Source organism: Cherax quadricarinatus, chromosome 4, assembly GCF_038502225.1.
Source record: "Cherax quadricarinatus isolate ZL_2023a chromosome 4, ASM3850222v1, whole genome shotgun sequence".
In the NCBI taxonomy this organism is placed as follows: Eukaryota; Metazoa; Arthropoda; class Malacostraca; order Decapoda; family Parastacidae; genus Cherax; species Cherax quadricarinatus.
In genome coordinates this window covers 22,452,578-22,473,673 of record NC_091295.1, presented here as the reverse complement: position 1 = coordinate 22,473,673, position 21,096 = coordinate 22,452,578, and the positions used below count along the sequence as shown (strand labels likewise).

At 40.1% G+C, this 21,096-nt stretch overlaps 1 protein-coding gene across 1 annotated transcript in view; it reads left to right on the top strand.

Annotated features, from left to right (window-relative positions):
• LOC128684385 (zwei Ig domain protein zig-8) overlaps nucleotides 1-21,096 on the top strand; it is a 548,882-nt gene that overhangs the window by 346,518 nt on the left and 181,268 nt on the right. The window contains exon 2 of the mRNA XM_070095221.1: nucleotides 16,628-16,785. Within this exon, the coding sequence (XP_069951322.1) occupies nucleotides 16,628-16,785 (158 nt within the window). The remainder of the gene's footprint in view (nucleotides 1-16,627; nucleotides 16,786-21,096) is intronic.

The window sequence follows — 21,096 nt, the reverse complement described above, 5'->3', positions numbered from 1 at the left end:
TATTGTAATGGAAATTTGGTTTATGCTTCCGACGTTATCCGTTTATGGGGCTTTCTGGTAATAGGTTACGTGTGATGTTAACACCTCGATCTTACTCATTATTTGAGATCTGAGATGTTTCTTTCCCAGTAAGGTACGGCTGATGCAGTCTCCCAATTATCATAACCTTGCATTTACAGGGGTTGAATAACACTAGCCATTTATTCCTACTCCAAGCTTGGTCAGGTATTCATTAAGTCATACTTCTGGATTCCCTGCTACTTTGGAGTGTCTTTCTTAGCTTCATTCTACTTCTTTATGGTTCCGTATCAAAAAACACTGTCCAGTCAAGTAATGAGTAGTCACTCATCCTTCTTCCTGTGAGTCTGCCATCTATTTCCATTAAGCTCCTGAGAGTACCTTGTGTCTCTGGATCAGTGTTCTTGTTCCGATATAAATGTGAACCTTGAAGCTTGCTCCAGCTTCTGAGCATCTCTAATCATTATAGACATGATAAAATATGAGGGTTATGTCATTTTATTGACAAGACATTTCGTCCACAAGAAACTTTACCAGTCGTATTGGCCGAAATGTCATCTCAAGATAAAATACAATGACCCTCATTTTATGCTTTATTAATATATTTGTCGGTATATAACTGACATACATCCCTGACCATGTACATACTGTATTATTATTATTATTATTATTATTATTATTATTATTATTATTATTATTATTATTATTATTATTATTGTTATTATTATTATTATTATATTCAAACGCAAAATATACTCTACTGTCATTCTGTTGCGTTCCTTGCAACGTCTAAGTATTCCATTCATGAAGAATCAGGAAGAATCGTGTCGATGACAATTCAAAACTAACCCACAGTTCTCAGGAAACAATATCAGTATCGACTCAAGTTTTCTCCTCTAACTGAATGTAAGTACTGATTTTCGAATACATTTTCGTAAATTGCTTGGCCTGGCCACGAATATTATATTCATGAGAAAGTTCTAAATTCGTAGGGAGGAAGGAGGGGAAGGACTTGTATCCCGTGAGAAACGGGAAGTTACCAAGTTTAATCTGATTTAGGAGAAAAAATTACTCCGATTCCTGGAATCAAGAACCCTTCACCAGCATGTAGGTGCCCCCCACCCCACTGAAGGGAGTCTGATCGCAAAATAGTACGCTGTCTTTCTGTTATGTAAATTTGATTTAAAATAAAGAGTAAAAAACGTAGTAGAATATTGTTTGGTATTCCGTTCATTTTTGGACAAATTCTTGTGTTTACTCGCAATTTATGGTGCTCAAATTACCTCGAAAATTTGCTTGCTTTTTCATTTAATAAAATATAACTTTTTAATGCGTATATTTTTTTTTTAAATCTTGCAAACATCCGCTACGAAGATCATTTATTTCCATCTCTGCACTCAGGTGGAGATTTCAGGAACGGCAACACTATCGTATTTGCTATTTAAAGTTCTGTGAACGTGTTTCTGAGTCAGTGTAGGGGTTATCTGCTGTTACCTGCGCCTTTTTGAAGGCGCATCAAGGAGTGTGTATGTCCCAAACAAGACATTCTGTGATGAATACAAGAATTCGGTAAGTTTGTGCATTCTGTCATAGCTTTCTCAAGTGGCCTCAGTCAAGTGGCCTCAGTCAAGTGGCCTCAGTCAAGTGGCCTCTACCAAACCCTCAGCCAGTTCGGAATCTTTCTTAACCTAACCAGGAAGGTAATGAATACACCAAGTCGAGTAACAACACTGACTGTATTCAAGCACTTACTATTTGTGCTTTATAAATCTTCAGCAGACTGCCTGATCTACGGGAAATGACCGTGTACTGCTGACCTGTGGACTGCTGACCTGTGGACTGCTGACCTGTGGACTGCTGACCTATGAACTGTTGGCTTGTGGAATGCTGACCTGTGCACTGCTGACCTCTGTACTGCTGACATACAATACTGAACTACTGTTTTCAAGGAGCCCGTTTCATGATGTTATTTCATCGTTGTTCGAACTCATGAACTGACAGAAGACTGTCCATCCAGGGGTGAAGATGACGTATCTCAGATTAACTCTACTTAATTTGCAGATGAAACGGATTGAGCAGTATTTTGTCCCTTACCGGAACTAAAAAGTACAGCTGTTATTCAGTTGATAAATTTTCCTGATTCAGACGTAGTGAATTAAGTGACGATTGGAGGCATTTTAGAACGAAAGTATTTCCCAGTGATTAACAGAATCTTCAGGTTTCTTTTAGAGGATTGTTCTTAGTGTACCACCAGACAATTGACGAGGTCTATAGCAGTGGTAATGTGAATGCTTTGAGGGCCTTTTCTCTCTTTAAAACCTTTTAAAATCGTTTTGTACTGTCTTCTTTATGCTCTTTTCAAAGAATTCTGAAAAAAAAATAAGAACTGTGTTTAAGCAATTCTTAATTCTTGCGCTGTTTATTTATCAGTTATTATCATAATCATGGGGGAGCGCTAAACTTGTAGGGATTATACAGCGCCTGTGGAGGGGGGGATGGAAGGTATTCAGGCTCAATTCAGGAAACTGGAGCACAGATCCAGTTCCCTAGATCAAGAGCCCCTCACCAACGTCAAGGAACCTCCTTTGAGGGGTATGTTTTTTTTATCAAATGTACAGGAAAATATCAATCACCACTGGTAAATATCGCTTTAAATGCCAAGGTTAAGAGCGAGAAATTCCATCAGCTGGTGTTTGTTTACCCGAGTCAGCTGTTCCTGCCCATGCATTGACCAAATAATTCCCGGGAAACTTTGGATGACCTCTGAGGCGACTTCTCCCAAATGAATTGTCTGCCTTAATTCAGGGGAAATTTGTTGGCCGCTCAGGCAATTTGCTCAGGGTATTGTTGGAGTAATTTCAGCGAGAATTAACTTGCTTACTGACCTCTACCCACACTTTCTCTCTCTCTCTCTCTCTCTCTCTCTCTCTCTCTCTCTCTCTCTCTCTCTCTCTCTCTCTCTCTCTCTCTCTCTCTCTCTCTCTCTCTCTCTCTCTCTCTCTCTCTCTCTCTCTCTCTCTCTCTCTCTCTCTCTCTCTCTCTCTCTCTCTCTCTCTCTCTCTCTCTCTCTCTCTCTCTCTCTCTCTCTCTCCCCTCTCTCTCTCTGCTGCAATGAGAAAGTGTGCTACACATTTCTTGCTCTTCAAGACCTCCCTTGATACTGGTAAAGGGCTCATGATTCGATAAACTGGAGGTGGTCTTCCCTTCCTGTGTTTACATCTGATTTTTCCCCATTTCCTACGTGCTGTTTGATACCTACGAGTTTAGCGCTTCCACACAAAAACAACAAAAATAAAGTAAAACAATAAGAAAATAATATTAGCCAAAAGAGGATCGATCCTCCATCTTTCCTTGCAAGAATAACCCACTCGGGTTTGACGCTTCATGTAAATGCAAAAGGGAAAAATAATTTAAATGGATCTTAATGCGAATCCCATGAATCAGTATATTCATTGGAAAGCGGTAAACCCAAATGGGGGTTATATAACGCCTGGAGAATAGGGATTTACCTGGAGGTTATGGGGGGTCAACGATCCCTCGACCCGGTCCTCACCCAGGCTTCCCGGTGGATCAGGGCCTGATCACCTAGGCTGTTACTGCTGGCCTCACACATTTCATTGTACGAACGAACCACAACCCGGCCGATCGGGCACTGACCTGAGTGATAAACAGGTATGATCCGAGGAAGGGTTTCTAACTAATTTCCGGACGTTCAATTCAAATCTGAACTTACTTTTGCTCTAACACGAGCAGTTTCTGTGATAAAGAAACTCCACGGTGAACGAAAAGATAACAGGGAACCTGACGATCAGCAAGATGGTGGACTACTGCTGGACGCTGCTGCCAGACAACCAGACTCCATATAAGTGATAAAGCCTCCAAATTGATGTAAATACTATTGTATGACTGAATCAAAATTTACATTATTTTTGTATTTTTTTTCTGGGAACTCTCATCCTCAGAGAAGACAATAAACGAACCTCAGGGAAAACTCAAGGTTCTCCCCGGAGCTGATTGAATATTTTCTTCTCCTACCACCTCCTATATTTTTATGCTACATACTAACTTTATTAATAGACAAATACATTGATAGAAAACACAAACATGAATACATTGGTACAATTTATCAAAGGTTATGAATCTTCTCCAGCTCCTCCGAAGCCGGACGCGAGCCCAGTATGCAGCAAGCATTTCCCCTCTGGATGGCCACGCTGAGGCGTTGGAACATGAAAGTGGCTGCTCTTGGGTCCCTGGTTGTGTCAATGAGTCGAACCCAGTTCTTTAAGGAAACGTGTGGCATTTTTCCCTATGATCCCAAGGGTATATATATTTACCCTATAAACTAGGGTAGCAGCATATCACAGATATATTTAGTTTTGTTAAGGAAACTATCAGTATCGTTGAAAAAGATTTACTGCCGTAAATCTTTTTCAACAACTAATTCAACAAACTTGAAATTTAGATTCAGTTTAAATTAACTCTGAAAGCACTTGTAGAAGATCAAGTTACTCACACATTTCTTGGGAAATTTTTTTACTGTTCAATGAGTTTTGGTGAAAAATTCTTTACTCCTTAATAATTTACTTTAAGAAATTGATCACTTCTCACTGGTTCGCTGAGAAAAATTAATTATGCCTTTGAGATTTATTCTAATACTTCGAAAATTTATCATCTCATTCCAGGAGATGATGTCAGGGCAAATACTAAACTAATATAGCAGATGTCAGATTAACTACTAAGCTAATATACCAGATGTCAGAGTAACTACTAAGCTAATATACCAGATGTCAGAGTAACTACTAAACTAATATACCAGATGTCAGAGTAACTACTAAGCTAATATACCAGATGTCAGAGTAACTACTAAGCTAATATACCAGATGTCAGAGTAACTACTAAGCTAATATACCAGATGTCAGAGTAACTACTAAGCTAATATACCAGATGTCAGACTAACTACCAAGCTAATATACCAGGTGTCAGAGTAACTACTAAGATAATATACCAGATTTCAGAGTAACTACTAAGCTAATATACCAGATGTCAGAGTAACTACTAAGCTAATATACCAGATGTCAGAGTAACTACTAAGCTAATATAACAGATGTCAGAGTAACTACTAAGCTAATATACCAGGTGTCAGACTAACTACTAAGCTAATATACCAGATGTCAGACTAACTACCAAGCTAATATACCAGATATCAGAGTAACTACTAAGCTAATATACCAGATGTCAGAGTAACTACTAAGCTAATATACCAGATGTCAGAGTAACTACTAAGCTAATATACCAGATGTCAGAGTAACTACTAAGCTAATATACCAGATGTCAGAGTAACTACTAAGCTAATATACCAGATGTCAGAGTAACTACTAAGCTAATATACCAGATGTCAGAGTAACTACTAAGCTAATATACCAGATGTCAGAGTAACTACTAACCTAATATACCAGATGTCAGAGTAACTACTAAGCTAATATACCAGATGTCAGAGTAACTACTAACCTAATATAACAGATGTCAGAGTAACTACTAAGCTAACATACCAGGTGTCAGAGTAACTACTAAGCTAATATACCAGATGTCAGAGTAACTACTAAGCTAATATACCAGATGTCAGAGTAACTACTAAGCTAATATACCAGGTGTCAGACTAACTACTAAGCTAATATACCAGATGTCAGACTAACTACCAAGCTAATATACCAGATATCAGAGTAACTACTAAGCTAATATACCAGATGTCAGAGTAACTACTAACCTAATATACCAGATGTCAGAGTAACTACTAAGCTAATATACCAGGTGTCAGAGTAACTACTAAGCTAATATACCAGATGTCAGAGTAACTACTAAGCTAATATACCAGATGTCAGAGTAACTACTAAGCTAATATACCAGATGTCAGAGTAACTACTAAGCTAATATACCAGGTGTCAGAGTAACTACTAAGCTAATATACCAGATGTCAGAGTAACTACTAAGCTAATATACCAGATGTCAGAGTAACTACTAAGCTAATATACCAGATGTCAGAGTAACTACTAAGCTAATATATCAGATGTCATAATAACTACTAAGCTAATATACCAGATGTCAGAGTAATTACTAAGCTAATATACCAGATGTCAGAGTAACTACTAAGCTAATATATCAGATGTCAGAATAACTACTAAGCTAATATACCAGATGTCAGAGTAATTACTAAGCTAATATACCAGATGTCAGAGTAATTACTAAGCGCTCATACCAGATGTTATCAAGGTAACTACCGAGTCTTCAAGCCAGCTGATATCTTGCACTAACACACTCACCATCAATATCTTACACTAACACATTCACCAGCCATCAATATCTTGCACTAACACACTCACCATCAATATCTTACACTAACACACTCACCAGCCATCAATATCTTACACTAACACACTCACCGGCCATCAATATCTTACACTAACACACTCACCATCAATATCTTACACTAACACACTCACCAGCCATCAATATCTTGCACTAACACACTCACCATCAATATCTTACACTAACACACTCACCAGCCATCAATATCTTACACTAACACACTCACCGGCCATCAATATCTTACACTAACACACTCACCATCAATATCTTACACTAACACATTCACCAGCCATCAATATCTTGCACTAACACACTCACCATCAATATCTTACTCTAACACACTCACCAGCCATCAATATCTTACACTAACACACTCACCGGCCATCAATATCTTACACTAACACACTCACCATCAATATCTTACACTAACACACTCACCAGCCATCAATATCTTGCACTAACACACTCACCATCAATATCTTACACTAACACACTCACCAGCCATCAATATCTTACACTAACACACTCATCGGCCATCAATATCTTACACTAACACACTCACCATCAATATCTTACACTAACACACTCACCAGCCATCAATATCTTGCACTAACACACTCACCGACCAACAATATCTTACACTAACACACTCACCATCAATATCTTACACTAACACACTCACCAGCCATCAATATCTTGCACTAACACACTCAACATCAATATCTTACACTAACACATTCACCGGCCATCAATATCTTACACTAACACACTCACCATCAATATCTTATACTAACACACTCACCAACCATCAATATCTTACACTAACACACTCACCAACCATCATTATCTTAAACTAACACACTCACCATCAATATCTTACACTAACACACTCACCGGCCATCAATATCTTACACTAACACACTCACCATCAATATCTTACACTAACACACTCACCAACCATCAATATCTTACACTAACACACTCATCAACCATCAATATCTTACACTAACACACTCACCATCAATATCTTAAACTAACACACTCACCAGCCATTAATATCTTACACTAACACACTCACCGTCAATATCTTACACTAACACACTCACCGTCAGTATCTTACACTAACACACTCACCGTCAATATCTTACACTAACACACTCACCAACCATCAATATCTTACACTAAGACACTCACCAACCATAAATATCTTACACTAACACACTCACCATCAATATCTTACACTAAGACACTCACCAGTCATAAATATCTTACACTAACACACTCACCAACCATAAATATCTTACACTAACACACTCACCATCAATATCTTACACTAAGACACTCACCGTCAATATCTTATACTAACACACTCACCGTCAATATCTTACACTATCACACTCACCATCAATATCTTACACTAAGACACTCACCGTCAATATCTTTCACTAAGACACTCACCGTCAATATCTTACACTAACACACTCACCGTCAATATCTTACACTAACACACTCACCATCAATATCTTACACTAAGACACTCACCGTCAATATCTTACACTAACACACTCACCATCAATATCATACACTAACACACTCACCATAAATATCTTACACTAACACACTCACCGTCAATATCTTACACTAACACACTCACCGTCAATATCTTACACTAACACACTCACCGTCAATATCTTACACTAAGACACTCACCGTCAATATCTTACACTAACACACTCACCATCAATATCTTACACTAAGACACTCACCACTCATAAATATCTTACACTAAAGCACTCAATAACCATCAATGTCTCACATTAACACGCTCAACATTCATCAGTGTCATACACTAACACACTCAACATTCATCAGTGTCTTACACTAACACGCACAACATTCATCAGTGTCCTACACTAACACACTCAACATTCATCAGTGTGTTACACTAACACACTCAACATTCATCAGTGTGTTACACTAACACGCTCAACATTCATCAGTGTGTTACACTAACACACTCAACATTCATCAGTGTGTTACACTAACACACTCAACATTCATCAGTGTCTTACACTAACACGCTCAACATTCATCAGTGTCCTACACTAACACACTCAACATTCATCAGTGTGTTACACTAACACACTCAACATTCATCAGTGTGTTACACTAACACACTCAACATTCATCAGTGTGTTACACTAACACACTCAACATTCATCAGTGTCCTACACTAACACGCTCAACATTCATCAGTGTCTTAAACTAACACACTCAACATTCATCAGTGTGTTACACTAACACGCTCAACATTCATCAGTGTCTTACACTAACACGCTCAACATTCATCAGTGTGTTACACTAACACGCTCAACATTCATCAGTGTCTTACACTAACACGCTCAACATTCATCAGTGTCCTACACTAACACACTCAACATTCATCAGTGTCTTACACTAACACGCTCAACATTCATCAGTGTCCTACACTAACACACTCAACATTCATCAGTGTCCTACACTAACACACTCAACATTCATCAGTGTCTTACACTAACACGCTCAACATTCATCAGTGTCTTACACTAACACGCTCAACATTCATCAGTGTCCTACACTAACACACTCAATATTCATCAGTGTCCTACACTAACACGCTCAACATTCATCAGTGTCTTACACTAACACGCTCAACATTCATCAGTGTGTTACACTAACACGCTCAACATTCATCAATGTCCTACACTAACACACTCAACATTCATCAGTGTCTTACACTAACACACTCAACATTCATCAGTGTGTTACACTAACACGCTCAACATTCATCAGTGTCCTACACTAACACGCTCAACATTCATCAGTGTCCTACACTAACACACTCAACATTCATCAGTGTCTTACACTAACACACTCAACATTCATCAGTGTGTTACAGTAACACGCTCAACATTCATCAGTGTCCTACACTAACACGCTCAACATTCATCAGTGTCCTACACTAACACGCTCAACATTCATCAGTGTCCTACACTAACACACTCAACATTCATCAATGTCCTACACTAACACGCTCAACATTCATCAGTGTCCTACACTAACACGCTCAACATTCATCAGTGTCTTACACTAACACGCTCAACATTCATCAGTGTCCTACACTAACACGCTCAACATTCATCAGTGTCCTACACTAACACACTCAACATTCATCAGTGTCTTACACTAACACACTCAACATTCATCAGTGTCCTACACTAACACACTCAACATTCATCAGTGTCTTACACTAACACACTCAACATTCATCAGTGTCCTACACTAACACACTCAACATTCATCAGTGTCTTACACTAACACACTCAACATTCATCAGTGTCCTACACTAACACACTCAACATTCATCAGTGTCCTACACTAACACACTCAACATTCATCAGTGTCCTACACTAACACACTCAACATTCATCAGTGTCCTACACTAACACACTCAACATTCATCAGTGTCCTACACTAACACGCTCAACATTCATCAGTGTCCTACACTAACACGCTCAACATTCATCAGTGTCCTACACTAACACACTCAACATTCATCAGTGTCCTACACTAACACACTCAACATTCATCAGTGTCCTACACTAACACACTCAACATTCATCAGTGTCCTACATTAACACACTCAACATTCATCAGTGTCCTACACTAACACACTCAACATTCATCAGTGTCCTACACTAACACACTCAACATTCATCAGTGTCCTACACTAACACACTCAACATTCATCAGTGTCCTACACTAACACACTCAACATTCATCAGTGTCCTACACTAACACGCTCAACATTCATCAGTGTCCTACACTAACACACTCAACATTCATCAGTGTCCTACACTAACACACTCAACATTCATCAGTGTGTTACACTAACACGCTCAACATTCATCAGTGTCTTACACTAACACGCTCAACATTCATCAGTGTCCTACACTAACACACTCAACATTCATCAGTGTCCTACACTAACACACTCAACATTCATCAGTGTCCTACACTAACACACTCAACATTCATCAGTGTCTTACACTAACACACTCAACATTCATCAGTGTCCTACACTAACACACTCAACATTCATCAGTGTCCTACACTAACACACTCAACATTCATCAGTGTCCTACACTAACACACTCAACATTCATCAGTGTCTTACACTAACACACTCAACATTCATCAGTGTCCTACACTAACACACTCAACATTCATCAGTGTCCTACACTAACACACTCAACATTCATCAGTGTCCTACACTAACACGCTCAACATTCATCAGTGTCTTACACTAACACGCTCATCATTCATCAGTGTCTTACACTAACACACTCAACATTCATCAGTGTCTTACACTAACACACTCAACATTCATCAGTGTCCTACACTAACACGCTCAACATTCATCAGTGTCTTACACTAACACACTCAACATTCATCAGTGTCCTACACTAACACGCTCAACATTCATCAGTGTCTTACACTAACACGCTCAACATTCATCAGTGTCCTACACTAACACGCTCAACATTCATCAGTGTTCTACACTAACACGCTCAACATTCATCAGTGTCTTTCACTAACACGCTCAACATTCATCAGTGTCTTACACTAACACACTCAACATTCATCAGTGTCTTACACTAACACACTCAACATTCATCAGTGTCCTACACTAACACGCTCAACATTCATCAGTGTCTTACACTAACACGCTCAACATTCATCAGTGTCTTACACTAACACACTCAACATTCATCAGTGTCTTACACTAACACACTCAACATTCATCAGTGTCTTACACTAACACGCTCATCATTCATCAGTGTCCTACACTAACACACTCAACATTCATCAGTGTCTTACACTAACACGCTCAACATTCATCAGTGTCTTACACTAACACAGTGAACATTCATCAGTGTCTTACACTAACACACTCAACATTCATCAGTGTCTTACACTAACACGCTCAACATTCATCAGTGTCTTACACTAACACACTCAACATTCATCAGTGTCTTACACTAACACACTCAACATTCATCAGTGTCTTACACTAACACACTCAACATTCATCAGTGTCTTACACTAACACACTCAACATTCATCAGTGTCTTACACTAACACACTCAACATTCATCAGTGTCTTACACTAACACACTCAACATTCATCAGTGTCTTACACTAACACACTCAACATTCATCAGTGTCTTACACTAACACACTCAACATTCATCAGTGTCTTACACTAACACGCTCAACATTCATCAGTGTCTTACACTAACACACTCAACATTCATCAGTGTCTTACACTAACACGCTCAACATTCATCAGTGTCTTACACTAACACACTCAACATTCATCAGTGTCTTACACTAACACACTCAACATTCATCAGTGTCTTACACTAACACACTCAACATTCATCAGTGTCCTACACTAACACACTCAACATTCATCAGTGTCTTACACTAACACGCTCAACATTCATCAGTGTCCTACACTAACACACTCAACATTCATCAGTGTCCTACACTAACACACTCAACATTCATCAGTGTCCTACACTAACACACTCAACATTCATCAGTGTCCTACACTAACACACTCAACATTCATCAGTGTCCTACACTAACACACTCAACATTCATCAGTGTCCTACACTAACACGCTCAACATTCATCAGTGTCCTACACTAACACACTCAACATTCGTCAGTGTCCTACACTAACACACTCAACATTCATCAGTGTCCTACACTAACACACTCAACATTCATCAGTGTCCTACACTAACACACTCAACATTCATCAGTGTGTTACAGTAACACGCTCAACATTCATCAGTGTCCTACACTAACACACTCAACATTCATCAGTGTGTTACAGTAACACACTCAACATTCATCAGTGTCCTACACTAACACGCTCAACATTCATCAGTGTCCTACACTAACACACTCAACATTCATCAGTGTCCTACACTAACACACTCAACATTCATCAGTGTGTTACAGTAACACACTCAACATTCATCAGTGTCCTACACTAACACACTCAACATTCATCAGTGTGTTACAGTAACACGCTCAACATTCATCAGTGTCCTACACTAACACACTCAACATTCATCAGTGTGTTACAGTAACACACTCAACATTCATCAGTGTCCTACACTAACACGCTCAACATTCATCAGTGTCCTACACTAACACGCTCAACATTCATCAGTGTCCTACACTAACACACTCAACATTCATCAGTGTGTTACAGTAACACACTCAACATTCATCAGTGTCCTACACTAACACGCTCATCATTCATCAGTGTCCTACACTAACACACTCGACATTCATCAGTGTCCTACACTAACACACTCAACATTCATCAGTGTGTTACAGTAACACACTCAACATTCATCAGTGTCCTACACTAACACGCTCATCATTCATCAGTGTCCTACACTAACACACTCAACATTCATCAGTGTCCTACACTAACACACTCAACATTCATCAGTGTGTTACAGTAACACACTCAACATTCATCAGTGTCCTACACTAACACACTCAACATTCATCAGTGTCCTACACTAACACACTCAACATTCATCAGTGTCCTACACTAACACACTCAACATTCATCAGTGTGTTACAGTAACACACTCAACATTCATCAGTGTCCTACACTAACACACTCAACATTCATCAGTGTGTTACAGTAACACACTCAACATTCATCAGTGTCCTACACTAACACACTCAACATTCATCAGTGTGTTACAGTAACACGCTCAACATTCATCAGTGTCCTACACTAACACACTCAACATTCATCAGTGTGTTACAGTAACACACTCAACATTCATCAGTGTCCTACACTAACACGCTCATCATTCATCAGTGTCCTACACTAACACACTCAACATTCATCAGTGTCCTACACTAACACACTCAACATTCATCAGTGTGTTACAGTAACACACTCAACATTCATCAGTGTCCTACACTAACACACTCAACATTCATCAGTGTCCTACACTAACACACTCAACATTCATCAGTGTCCTACACTAACACACTCAACATTCATCAGTGTGTTACAGTAACACACTCAACATTCATCAGTGTCCTACACTAACACACTCAACATTCATCAGTGTCCTACACTAACACACTCAACATTCATCAGTGTCCTACACTAACACACTCAACATTCATCAGTGTGTTACAGTAACACACTCAACATTCATCAGTGTCCTACACTAACACACTCAACATTCATCAGTGTGTTACAGTAACACACTCAACATTCATCAGTGTCCTACACTAACACACTCAACATTCATCAGTGTGTTACAGTAACACACTCAACATTCATCAGTGTCCTACACTAACACACTCAACATTCATCAGTGTCCTACACTAACACACTCAACATTCATCAGTGTCCTACACTAACACACTCAACATTCATCAGTGTCCTACACTAACACACTCAACATTCATCAGTGTGTTACAGTAACACACTCAACATTCATCAGTGTCCTACACTAACACACTCAACATTCATCAGTGTCCTACACTAACACACTCAACATTCATCAGTGTGTTACAGTAACACACTCAACATTCATCAGTGTCCTACACTAACACACTCAACATTCATCAGTGTCCTACACTAACACACTCAACATTCATCAGTGTGTTACAGTAACACACTCAACATTCATCAGTGTCCTACACTAACACACTCAACATTCATCAGTGTCCTACACTAACACACTCAACATTCATCAGTGTGTTACAGTAACACACTCAACATTCATCAGTGTCCTACACTAACACACTCAACATTCATCAGTGTCCTACACTAACACAACCTCCATCAGTTGCAGTAAAATTCCTCTTCCTTATACCAATTAGTTTATTACTGACAATATTTTTTAACATATGCTTGGAGCACGGTTTAGAGTGGTGGGGGGGAGGGTGGGAAGGAGGGGGGAGAGAAATGGGAGTGGGTAAGGGTATGGGTGAGAAAAGAATGGGGAACGGGAGAGAAATGTGGGAAGCGGTGAGGAGGTGGTAAGGGAGAGAAGATGCGGATGGAAGGGATGTAGGAAGATTAGGTTGGTGGAAAGGGAGGGCAAAGTTGATGGATTTACTAAAATATTCGTGAACTGCAATTTTAGTGGAAGATTGAACTAGCTAGTGAGTTTATCTCAGAGAGTAATAGGGAGGACTTGCTCTTGGCCTCTTTATGTGGTCATCTCAACAGTGTACACGAGGAATTATAATCGACTCTGTATTTTCTGACTTTTCTTAAGTATGTTGTGTAGAATATCCTTTGACTATAGCAGCTACTTGTCTTGGTTCGGTGGGTCAGCTTGGAGTCAACCTTCAGAGTATTCCGAGGGGTCAACGCCCCCGCTGCCTGGTCCCCAACAAAGATCCCTACTAGGCTTCCTTTGGATCAGGGCCTGATCATCCAGGCTTTTACTGGTCACCGCACACAGTCCAATGTGCATACCACAGCCCGGCAAATGAAGAAATGACTAAGAGCCTTATTTAATTCTCTCGTCAAGACAACAAGGGTCTATTGTATGGTGGTAAAACAAAAAGGTATAATACCGTGACTGGAAGAATACACAAATAACCCTCACAGAAAAGAGGAGCTTACGACGACGTTTCGATCCGACTTGAACCTATTTTCGGGTTATTTGTGTAATTTATGGAGGAAGGCTGTTAAATAGTCTTGAGCCCCTTACACTTAATGTGTTCAGTGTTCTCATGGCACTCATGCTCTTCATTGGGGGTATATCATTCCGTCTGCCAAGCCTTTTGCTTTCGTGGGGAGTGATTTCTGTGTGAAGATTTTTGACAAAACCCTCTAGGATTGTCCAGCTGTAAATTATGATGCATCTTTCTCGCCTTCGTTCCAAGGAGTACAGGTCAAAGGATTTCAAATGTTTCAAGTAATTTAAGGATGTTGGCTGAACTTATAAGCGGAGTGAAAGTTCTTTCTACATTTTCTAGATCTGCAATTCCTTTTCCCAAATAGAAGTTAATGTTTAGCAATTTTCCAGATTAGAGAGAACAAATTACTTAAAGATATCATCATTGGCTTGGCATCCATTGTTTTGAAGGTTCTCATTATCCATCCTTTCATTTTTCTAGCGGTTGTGATAATGACTGTTATACTTGAAAGTGAAATCAGTGAGCATTGTCTCTCCTAGGTCCTTGACGTTAGCTTTTTGATTTACTTGATGATTAGAATCATTTTTATACTCCATTCTAGCTTTCATTTCCTAAATTTTTTCATAAGAGAGCAACTGAAATTTGTCCTCAATGAACATTATGTTCTTTTCTGTGGCCAACTGGAACACTTTTGTCTGTATCATCTTGGAGATTTGCTGTGTTCTGAATCGATGTCACTTTCACGGAAATTCTAGTTTTGTCTGCAGTGGGTGATACAGTGCTATGATTTATGTTCCTGTCTGTGTCAGATATAAAAATGAGGAAAATGATAAGACGAGTACTGTGCCTTGGGGAACAGAACTCTTTCGTTGTGACAGTGTTCGGCTTAACTTAGTTTATTATCACTTTGCGTTCGGTTTGGTTGAAGGTTGAAAATCTATCTGCCATTTTGTTTTGAACGTATTTTGTGCACTATTACACCACGATCGCACTTGTCTAAAGCAGTTGCAAAGTCTATTCCCGCATTTTTTTTTGTTTTTTTGTCTTTCAATGCTTCCAAAATCATGTCGAAGTGGGGCAGTAGTTGAGACAGCCAGGAGCGACCTGCTCTAAACTCATGCTGCCCTGGGTTACGCAGTTGTTTTTCTTTACTATTGCTTTGCTGCCACATTTGTGAAGCAGGACTGTATCTATTGTTTTTACCTACTGTGGAATAACCTTTGTTTCTGCTCTCTCAACATAGAATATTTAAGGCACGTGATAGGGACTTCTTGTAGTTTTTTGATGAATATGGAATTCCATGAGTCTTGGGCTGGGGCGCAGTGCATTGGCATGTTGTCAGTGACATCCAGGGCAAGAGCAATTAGAAATCTGTGTGAAGAACAGAAGGGTTGGTAGAGCATGTGTCGAGATTAGCAGAGTACTGAACCTCCACCAGGCTTTACAAACCCTCAAGATCATTATTGTAAACACTTTTCTTTTCCTTCCCACAGCGGTGGTGACTTCGACTAGGGGAGAAGGGTTAATTCCGCCTCCTCCGCTCGTCACAGATCAACCCTACTTTGACTCGTCGATGCTCAAGAATCAGACAGCACATGTCGGCAGACAGGCAGAGCTTCACTGTCGCGTCCACTCCATCGGTAACAGAACGGTGAGTGTGGTAGTGGTGGTAATAATTCAAGTGTTGTGTGATCAGTTATTTGAAGTTGAAGGAGTAGTGTAAGCAAGTTGTAAAATTCCTACTGTAGTAGAGAGTAGAGAGTAGAGAGTAGAGAGTAGAGAGTAGAGAGTAGAGAGTAGAGAGTAGAGAGTAGAGAGAGAGAGAAGGGGGGGGGGGTAGAGAAAAGGTGGACTTTGGGGAGGAGAGGGAGCACATGGGAAAGGCAGACAGCAGAAAACTGCTGAGGACTATCGACTGAAAAGATGGACTTTGGGGAGGAGAGAGAGCACAAGGGAAAGGCAGACAGCAGAAAACTGCTGAGGGCTATCGACTATCTTGATTGAAGGCTATTTTCTGGAGGATTAATGAAATTGACCTGACACGCTGTGTGGGAGTATGTACTGATGGAGGGATGCCAATGACAGGGAAGCATAAAGAACGTGTAGTTCACATCAGGAAAGTGGTTCCATCAGAGTCCTGTGTACACTGTAATGCTCACAGAGAGGCGGCCCTTACCGATGAAATAATGTCAGATGAGCTAATATCAGTGCTCATTCGTTATTCGGAGAAAATGGCAAACTACATCAAAGCTCATCCACTAAAGTCAAGGATTGTTACAACTATACAACGAAACGGGCAGCGAGCATGAGACACTTCTACACAGTGAAGTGCGCTGGTTGTCACGAAGGAGAGTTTCAAACTGATGCGTCACGTTCAGCAACAATTTGTGGGATAGTTTTACTTGCCCTTGCCTGCAGGAAGAGAACTGGTCAAAAAATAACACACCGACAGACATTTTTTTAAGCTCTGAATGTACTGAATTTAAATGTCCAGAGTGTCAGCTCCACAGTGCTCCAAACCTAAGAGACGGCAGAAGAAATGATAAAAAAAAAGGAACATTTTGGTTAGCCTACGTAAATGCGAATTCCTTTCAATCCTTTCCAAAGCTTTTGTATAAAACTCCTCAAAATAATTGGAATCATCTTAGATGAACATATGAAAGGTCATAATTGACGACTTCAGGCATCATAGCCAGCAGCTGCGGAGGGACAGGGACCCGTCTCGGCCATGGATACGAAATTGATATCAAATTTCTCCCACTGTCCCACACCTGTCATTTCACGAACAGTAGCAACTAATGGAGTTTTCGTCGGATGGGGGACTGCAAAATCAATTCAAACGAAACCCAGTCGTGGATTTCTGGTCACTAGTCATGGAAGAGAACCGGACTCATCCAGGCGAACCTTGAGGGAGTAGAGGACCTTCTCTGAGATGGTCATATACGTGGCCAGTTCTTTTGCGCTCACAGCAGTCAAGACACAGCATTGCTAGAGGATGTATGATTGTATGCTGAGACAGATTAAGAGTGAAAATATACTCAGTTGCTCCCAACATCGCTGACCTTCGCTGAGAAATAAAGGCGCACTGACAGGTAAGCAGCAACACACCAATATTATAATCTTTTATTAACAAGTTTCTTATTTTTCCATTATCATTCATATTCATGAGATGTAATAATGTTGGCTGTTTAAAATATTCGCGTTAATTCTTTAGTGCAACTGTAAACACGTAATGTTTAAACTAAAGCGAAAGTAATGGATGCGCATAATGTTATGTGACTATGTAAACACATGAAGGTGAGTGACAAAAGTGACGAAGGATGTGCCAACTTAGTCGCGGTGTAGAGTGGTGTGAGTTCGAAAAGGTTGGAACCCCTGATTCAGATAATTAGAAAATTGTTTCCTTTCCTTCCTTCCTTCCTTCCTAACTTCCAGCATGAAACAGGAGAGGATGGAGAAAACATACTATATCGTATTGGAGAAGAAATTGCTTTGATTTTTTTTTTTGACACAAGTAAGTTTTAGAGAGTAAGAGCTGTTATCCTACCTCAGCTCATTTCAAAACATTTACAGAAGAGATAGAAGCAGATGAAAGGTTTGTGCAACAATTACCACTATTAATACTCTAACTGCTCATGCTACTCCACTGCTACCCACAGAGCTTATTTGCCATTAATTATGCTTTTTTTTCTAAGGTTACACCTATTTCTGAAAGCCTGTGTTGCAGATGGTTCGGAACCACCGGTTATCTTTATCAGTGTTCGAATTATCACCAGCATCCAGTAGCTACGACGTGAAGAAGACTGTTTAGTAGAATCCTGTGTTTGCAAGCGGGTTTTTAAAAGACTAAGAGAGAGAGAGAGAGAGAGAGAGAGAGAGAGAGAGAGAGAGAGAGAGAGAGAGAGAGAGAGAGAGACAGAAGCACCCAAGCAGACAGTCCAGCAGAGCGAGAAATATTGATCTAATGAAGTGTTTGGCTGCTCAAGGCGCATCAACAAGAGGTTAATGAGCTAGACGGAGAAGAATGGTGAGTCTCGAAGATATGGAAGAAGACTACCAGGCAGTGTTAGGGTGGAAGAGTCAGAAACAAGGGTTAACTACAGTAGTCGAGGGTACTAGTAACTCAGCAGTCGAGGGTACTAGTAACTCAGCAGTCAATGCACTTAACAGTCAATACACTCAGCAGTCAATACACTCAGAAGTCAATACACTCAGCAGTCAATACACTCAGCAGTCAATACACTCAGCAGTCAATACACTCAACAGTCAGTACACTCAGAAGTCAATACACTCAGCAGTCAGTACACTCAGCAGTCAGTACACTCAGCAGTCAATACACTCAGAAGTCAATACACTCAGCAGTCAATACACTCAGCAGTCAATACACTCAGCAGTCAATACACTCAACAGTCAGTACACTCAGAAGTCAATACACTCAGCAGTCAGTACACTCAGCAGTCAATACACTCAGAAGTCAATACACTCAGAAGTCAATACACTCAGAAGTCAATACACTCAGCAGTCAATACACTCAGCAGTCAGTACACTCAGCAGTCAATACACTCAGCAGTCAGTACACTCAGAAGTCAATACACTCAGCAGTCAATACACTCAGCAGTCAGTACACTCAGAAGACAATACACTCAGCAGTCAGTACACTCAGCAGTCAATACACTCGGAAGTCAATACACTCAGAAGTCAATACACTCAGCAGTCAGTACACTCAGCAGTCAATACACTCAGAAGTCAATACACTCAGAAGTCAATACACTCATCAGTCAATACACTCAACAGTCAGTACACTCAGAAGTCAATACACTCAGCAGTCAGTACACTCAGCAGTCAGTACACTCAGAAGTCAATACACTCAGCAGTCAGTACACTCAGAAGTCAATACACTCAGCAGTCAATACACTCAGCAGTCAATACACTCAACAGTCAGTACACTCAGAAGTCAATACACTCAGCAGTCAGTACACTCAGCAGTCAATACACTCAGAAGTCAATACACTCAGAAGTCAATACACTCAGAAGTCAATACACTCAGCAGTCAATACACTCAGCAGTCAGTACACTCAGCAGTCAATACACTCAGCAGTCAGTACACTCAGAAGTCAATACACTCAGCAGTCAATACACTCAGCAGTCAGTACACTCAGAAGACAATACACTCAGCAGTCAGTACACTCAGCAGTCAATACACTCGGAAGTCAATACACTCAGAAGTCAATACACTCAGCAGTCAGTACACTCAGCAGTCAATACACTCAGAAGTCAATACACTCAGCAGTCAGTACACTCAGCAGTCAATACACTCGGAAGTCAATACACTCAGAAGTCAATACACTCAGCAGTCAGTACACTCAGCAGTCAATACACTCAGAAGTCAATACACTCAGCAGTCAATACACTCAGCAGTCAATACACTCAGAAGTCAATACACTCAGCAGTCAATACACTCAGAAGTCAATACACTCAGAAGTCAATACACTCAGCAGTCAATACACTCAGCAGTCAATACACTCAGAAGTCAATACACTCAGCAGTCAGTACACTCAGCAGTCAATACACTCAGCAGTCAGTACACTCAGAAGTCAATACAATCAGCAGTCAATACACTCAGCAGTCAATACACTCAGCAGTCAATACACTCAGCAGTCAATACAATCAGCAGTCAATACACTCAGCAGTCAATACACTCAGCAGTCAGTACACTCAGCAGTCAGTACACTCAGAAGTCAATACACTCAGAAGTCAATACAATCAGCAGTCAATACACTCAGCAGTCAATACACTCAGCAGTCAGTACACTCAGCAGTCAATACACTCAGCAGCCAGTACACTCAGCAGTCAGTACACTCAGAAGTCAATTCAATCAGCAGTCAATACACTCAGCAGTCAATACACTCAGCAGTCAGTACACTCAGCAGTCAGTACACTCAGCAGTCAGTACACTCAGCAG